The sequence below is a fragment of the Salvia splendens genome, chromosome 4, assembly GCF_004379255.2.
Source record: "Salvia splendens isolate huo1 chromosome 4, SspV2, whole genome shotgun sequence".
Taxonomy (NCBI): Eukaryota; Viridiplantae; Streptophyta; class Magnoliopsida; order Lamiales; family Lamiaceae; genus Salvia; species Salvia splendens.
Window position 1 is genome coordinate 16,179,853 of NC_056035.1, and position 6,991 is coordinate 16,186,843.

Below are 6,991 nucleotides of genomic sequence, written 5' to 3' on the forward strand. Positions count from 1 at the left end.
GATGACGTTTTTTACTTTGAATAAATAATGTATACAATTTTCATTTTAATAAATTTTTATTTTTTTAAATAAAAAATTCAATTTATTATGCGCATACATAATTAATGGTATAAAAATAAGTTATGAATGAAATATATGCATGGAATGTATGGATCAATAATAATGTTATGAATGTCATGAAAATGAGTGAATCATGTGATATGAATATGATCAGCGAATCGGCGACAGAGTGAGATGGATCAGAGAGAGTTGTCGGAAATTCTAAGGTTGAACAAAACACCTTCAGAGTTTTCAGCAACAATGCATTGTTCATCATAATCATTACACATGAGTAAATTCAAATCGTAAGATTTTTTTCCCAAAATTTCCTCAGATCTTCATACCCTGCATCACGAATTCACAAGACTATGATGTCGAGTATGCGGAGATTAGGGTTTATATGTTGGATATTAACTGCATCGAAATTGATTGGAATTGATGGAGCTTTAGGATCTCAGAATTCAGAAGAAGCATACGTCACGCTTTTGTACGGTGAAGAATTCCTGCTCGGCATCCGAGTATTGGGAAAGTCGATTCGGGACTCGGGTTCCACAAAAGATATGGTTGCTTTGGTCTCTGATGGAGTTTCCGATTATGCTAAACAGCTGCTTCAGGTGTGTGTTTCTAAACTAGATTCCGCGATTCGTTTTTCAAGGTGACTTGGGAAGGTTTATTTGTTCGTTAGTTTGATTATAGTGGATTCGAATTTGATCGTGATCAGCTTGGTTTAAAGATGAACTTTCTTTCTTTCCCGTTTAACAATAAGAAGAATTTTTATATTGAGTCTCTCTACTACATTGGGAATTATATCAACAAGTTTCTTGTTTTAGTTAGTTTTGAGATACTTCTCTGACCTGGAGACTGCAGGAATAAGGGCAGACAGCTTCCTGCTCAGTCATTATGTGTGACGATTATATATGGCGAAGAGTATGATTGGGACGATGGTTATTGTTATTTTCTGAGCGTGTATCTTTGTTGAGATGATGGCTACCTAGCATGATGTTGACGGACGAATACTGTTCTGTAACCTTTTCTTACTCTGGATAATCTTATGTGTGATTATTTTTCAATCATGCAGGCTGATGGTTGGATTGTGAAAACAATTAGTTTACTAGAAAATCCCAATCAAATACGCCCAATGAGGTTTTGGGGTGTCTATACGAAGCTTAAAATATTTGATATGATTGACTACAAAAAAGGTGATGTTCTATCTAGCAAGATTGAGTTGAAATTAGTTTGTTGGTGCGGAAATCTGATGCAGTTGTTGTTCATCATGTACATTTTTCTTTTACATCTTGGCAGTGGTGTATCTTGATGCTGACACAATTGTAGTGAAGAACATTGAAGATCTTTTCAAGTGTCAAAAGTTTTGTGCCAATTTAAAGCATTCGGAAAGGTTGAATTCTGGAGTGATGGTGGTTGAACCATCAGAAAAAGTATTCAAGGACATGTCCAGCAAAATAAATACAATGTATTCTTACACTGGAGGTATGAGTCGATTATTTTACATGCTTAATATATTATTATATGATTTGCTCGTACTTTTTTTCTGAAGAATGGGGTTTTTCTTAGTTTGTTTCTTGTTAGGTTGATCTTTTATTCTTCCCCGTTATTCAAATGGAATATCATATGGCAGGTTATGATTGCAAGTTATTGTTGTGCATCCATATGAAAGATGTTGAACATAACCATATACTCCATAATCCAGTTGGATTCCTCAATTAATTAAGAACTTAAGATGACACCTTCTCCATGTTTGGTTTGAGGGTAATGTTTAACTTTGACATTTCTTGCTAATCTTTCTCATCTTTTACTGTGTAGGTGACCAAGGATTTCTGAACTCATATTTCCCGGACTTTGCCAATGCACGCCTTTTTAACCCTCAGGCGTCTCCGGAGGAATTGAAGTCTAGACCTATACCTCAAATGGAGAGACTTTCTACTATATACAACGCAGATGTTGGTCTTTACATGCTTGCTAACAAGGTATCATTCTTTACCTCTAATATGATTCATCATGTGTTTCATTGCTTCTATGTGGCTAACCATATGATTATCACCTGAAAAGTATGATTCTTTTCCTCTTTCTCTCTCTCTCTTGTTTTTTAAATGTCTAAAACAGGGTTAGTAACTTCTAAATACTATAACTGCTTATAACACTACCTGCTGTTCGAGCCCTTGCTTGAGGAGGGTCAACTACCTCTAAGTCATAGATCTTGCCTGCTTTCGTAATCATCTTTATGCTTGTTTAAGTATTACTTTTCCATTTTCTCCTTGGGACTTCCTAACGAACGGATGTCCCATGTTCATTCCCCATTGTTGTCCCCTCCCCCAACTCAAAGAAAGTATGATTTCTATGTTTTCTTATGGGTAGATTGAGAGTTTATCCCATGTTTATATATTCCGGCAGATGATATAAATTTAAAAAAGAGGTTTAATGTGAAGATGGCTAGTTATTTAAAAGCAATGATTCTGTAGTATATGTACTATATTACAATCCCTTACATCCTTTGGATTTGTGTCTATTACACATTGAGAAAATGCAAGTTGGTGGTCACAATCATAATGGATAGCAAATAAAGGTTATTTTGTGTGAGCAAATATTTATGTGTTCTTTGTGACAGTTTTGAATTCCATATATTGTTGAGATATAGTTGTGGACATTTGCAATCTGAGGACAGTTAACTATGCATATTTGGACAAGAAGTGCTAAGGGGACACTACAAGTGTATACCTGAGCAATAGAATAATCTATGAATTTCTTTAATTAAGAGCAGTTATATATGATTGCATGCATGGTTGGGTTGAAGATGTTTTTTCGCCCCAATTGTAGATATTAAACCCAGCTAACTCCATTAAATCAAATCGGGGCAATGTTAAGGCAAAAATGAAAAAATGTTGGTCTGATTTCCTTGGCCCTTCTTTCTTTTTTCTTTTTCAACCTCTACATTTCTTTTATAATGGCAAAATCAATATATTATATTTTCTGGAGTTGCTACATGTTTATACCAGAGAAGACAAAGTGTGGAACATATAGTTAGGCAGGTGACTCATGCTAATTTGCAATTAAAAGAGTCACCCACAAGTGTACGGGATATGTAGCACGTGACAAGTTAAATTATCAAACCATAAGACTAAAATGCTAGAATGAATATTATGATGCAATGTCAAACACTATTTAGACTAATGAAAGGGGTTTTTGGTTTTTGTTATCTAAAGACAATAATAAACTAGGAAACAAAACAATAAAGATCAAACAACCAAAGAAAGCAAACAAAGAAAGGTTTTCAAACAATCTAGAAAAGGTGGGGATATGGATCCGTTGGTATGGATCACGGTTGTCACCTATGGATCATGCTCATCTATTGGGTCTCATGTGCGGTTAGGAAGGTCAGGATGATTGGTTAGACTCCCTCTCAGGTGCATCTAATACGTGGGTTAATCTCTAGTGTAGAAGTCTCCTCCATAGAATTCGAGATTGACTCCCAAAAATAACGGACCCAAGTCCTCTCTCTAGTTCATGCATCTCTCAATCACATGTAATGCATGGAGTTCTTGATTATTCAACCATTCTAATCAAGCATCTCTCAATGACAATAATTAGAACAAGATGCATCAAATTAGTAGCTAAGCAATTAGATAATAAAAGTTCAATAATCAACAAAACCAACACAAAGAGATAGATAAGCATCAATTCAAGGATCAACCCATGGATTCCATACAAACTTCACCAAATCCCTATAGAAATCTAGCTACTCATGATCAAAGTCAAAATAAAATGAAATACACAGGATTCGGAACAAAACATGGATGGAAATAGAACTAGAACTCCCTATAGGTGGAATTGATGTTGGGGAATCTTCTCCTTCAATCTCTTGAAAGTGGAAGTTCCTTGCCTTAAAATCTTCTTCAATCTATTGATTTCTTGCTTAATTTGGTAATGTGGAAGTTGGGGATCAAAATATGTAAATTCCCTTTTATACTTGGAATGAAAAATGGGCAAAACTATGAAGTTGTCAAAAACACCCGACTGGGTGATTTGTAGCTGTCAAAACACTCGATCGGGTGTTTTGTCTGGATCCCGTAATTCACTTCTTGACGGATGAAAAACTCCCGGCCGGGCGAACCTACTGGAATCCTCCTGGAAAATGCCCGAACGGGCGTTTTTTAGTGTGAAAAACACCCGACATAGTGAACCTTCTGCCTCGGCTTGTTCAGTCTATTTTCCGCTCGTTTGAACCTGTTTTCACTACAAAACTTCAACAAACTCATTAATTGACTTAATTAGTGTGTATGTGGTGAAAAACCTATATTAAACACCTTAAATTATCAAAAACGCGACTTAATCACCCATAAAACAATCTTAAACTATGAGTTTGTCAGTTGGATTATGTTTTTCAATTAAAAGAACATTGCTTATGTAGAAGGAATGCTCTGTCGTAAAGTTTTGTGAAGACTATGATAGTTTTCATATTTTAACACGTGCTCTTCTTTCCAGTGGATGGTTGATGAGAAAGAACTCCGTGTTATTCATTATACACTTGGACCTCTTAAACCTTGGGAATGGTGGACTCATTGGCTTGTTAAGCCTGTTGATGTGTGGCAGGTACGGATTATGTTACCGATTTCGTACATCATAAATGGTCTTATATGCTTTTCGTGATGGCTGTCCTTGATGTTATATCTATTCTTTTCGTAATCAGTGATGAGATATTTTTTTTTTTTTGATAATTTAGAATGCTCGAATAGAGCTTGAAGAAACTCTTCCAGGAACTGGAGGGGGTCAAAATCCAAATGAAGATCTTTTAGTCAAATTTCTTATTCTGCTTCCACTTGCGTTCTTTGTTTTCAGTTATTGTCACTCATCCTTACAGGTTAGTCTGTGGTTTTTTTCCGTTGTACGGATCTTCTTTATCAGATTCACTAGGGTTGACATTTTAAGTTATTACTGCAGACACGACCACTGATTGATCATATCAGACACCTATACTATAACTTGAGATCTGGAGGAGTACTTGGTTATCCTTCTGTAACTGCCTCCACCATCAACTCAAACCAACAGGTTCCTTGTGAATGAAATGTTTATTGAGCATATTTCCCTATCAAACATAGTTGACAATTTGACATTCATATTCTCCTTTATACGAATAAAAATACATAAGAGGAATACATATAGAACTCATTAATCATTATACATTAATCTACATGATCAAGCTGCCGGTCATGTGTTTCAGTTTAGATCTAATTCTGGTATATGCTTTTAAGCATGTTATTCAGCCTTACAACTTGGAAAGATCTGATATATTTACTATGATAATGTATGGAAACACAGTTTCCTAACGCAGCTCTGGGCAAACTTCCTACTTTTCTGGGTGCAATATCGGTGGTTGTTTGCTTTATGGCCACTCTAGTTTCCCTTGCACTTTCATTTTCAATTGTGCCTCGACAAGTTATGCCATGGACTGGTTTGCTCCTTGTGTATGAATGGACATTCACAGTGTTCTTCTTATTGTTTGGAAGCTATCTTAACATAATCCATCAATGGGGAATATATGTGGCCCATCAATCATCTTTCCTCTCACATCCCGAATCTTCAGAATATGATTCTGGAAAAGGTATATTCATAGTCGATCTCGTTAGCGTCTTGCATCTTCGGATCATAAAATTTGTTGATGTTTTTTCTTAAAAGGTCATGTGCGACAATTGTCATCTTGCAATGTTGCTACTTGGTATTATGGGTTAGGGATGGCATCTTTTGCTCTGGCAATTCCTCTGTTACCTTGTTTTCTTGGAATTACTGCTCTATTTTTGAGGTATTATATGGTCTCCCCTCACTCCTTTTGATATCTTTGCGATAGATCAAGATATTTTCATCATGCTAGCCAAATAAGTTGTGGAGAAAAAGAGTCTCCACAACTTTTTTTTCCGTTTTGGATGAGTTATGCAGTTGATGATGATAATTTAATAAAAGTGGGAAGTGGGATATTGCTAGAAAGATATGCATCACACTAGAGATCTTTCAGGAGTAATGGACAATTTGAACTGAAGCTACTATTGCATGCTTGCCAAATGCCAAGTGAAGGGTGTCTTGATTTTGTAATACAGGTTAGGTTTGATGGTAGCAGTAGGCATTGTATTGGCATCGGTTATGACCTGTGCTTCACAACACCTTGCAATGAGAGCATTTCTAAGAGGCATTGAAGGCAGGGGGAGGGGGAAATCACCCAATACCACCCTCCATTTTTGTTCCATCTGCTAGTCTGCACTGCACCACTAATTTTGTTGTAAGCTTATTAGCTTGTCTCTTCTTCATATTTTTTATGAGTTTTATTCTCTGTAGTTTATGGCTAAAACGTTCTTTCAGTTTCATTTTGCATTACCCAATTAATTATTGTAGTAATATTTATGTGTTTTTGGTTTTTGGATTACTGTATATAGGGCTGGCAATTTTTGACACGACACGATAACACGACACGAACCGGCACGAAAATAATGGGTTTGGGTCAGAGCTTATTGGGTTCGTGTCCTTATCGGGTCGACCCGTTAATGACACGAAAATTTCGTGTCGTGTTCGTGTCGGGTTCGTGTTATCCGTTAACAATACGTGTCTGTGTCGTGTTCGTGTTATCCGTTAACAAATAATATTTTAATATTATTAATTCTTATTATTTTCATTTTTAATAGGTTTAACCGTTATCAGGTCGTGTTGTTATTGAGTCGTTATCGTGTCATCTCGTGTACGTGTTATTATCGTGTCGTGTAGACCAGAATTGGTTCGTGTCGTTAATGGGTTCGTATCGTGTTCGTGTCGTGTTCGTGTCTGAGGGTTTCGTGTCGTGTTCGTGTTCGTGTTTGAGGTTTTCTTAACGGGTCGTGTTCGTGTTTGTTGTTATCGTGTTCGTGTCGTTATCGTGTCGACACGATAACGACCCGACACGCACGATTTGCCACCC

General features: G+C 36.4%; 1 protein-coding gene across 1 annotated transcript; it reads left to right on the forward strand.

Moving 5' to 3' along the window:
• The first annotated feature begins 379 nt into the window (after window positions 1-379).
• LOC121799834 (inositol phosphorylceramide glucuronosyltransferase 1-like) lies at window positions 380-6,422 on the forward strand. Its single transcript, XM_042199336.1, has 10 exons — window positions 380-653; window positions 1,118-1,238; window positions 1,342-1,527; window positions 1,861-2,024; window positions 4,537-4,644; window positions 4,775-4,912; window positions 4,993-5,100; window positions 5,371-5,653; window positions 5,728-5,851; window positions 6,144-6,422. The coding sequence occupies exons 1-10, from the start codon at window positions 408-410 to the stop codon at window positions 6,295-6,297; spliced, it is 1,632 nt and encodes a 543-aa protein (XP_042055270.1). The 5' UTR covers window positions 380-407; the 3' UTR covers window positions 6,298-6,422.
• Window positions 6,423-6,991: the final 569 nt, after the last annotated feature.

Coding starts and splice junctions, on each gene's coding strand:
- LOC121799834 (XM_042199336.1), top strand. CDS start 408: ATGATGTCGAGTATGCGGAGATTAGGGTTTATATGTTGGATATTAACT. Junction 654..1,117: donor ATGCTAAACAGCTGCTTCAG/GTGTGTGTTTCT, acceptor TCAATCATGCAG/GCTGATGGTTGGATTGTGAA. Junction 5,654..5,727: donor AGAATATGATTCTGGAAAAG/GTATATTCATAG, acceptor TTTTCTTAAAAG/GTCATGTGCGACAATTGTCA.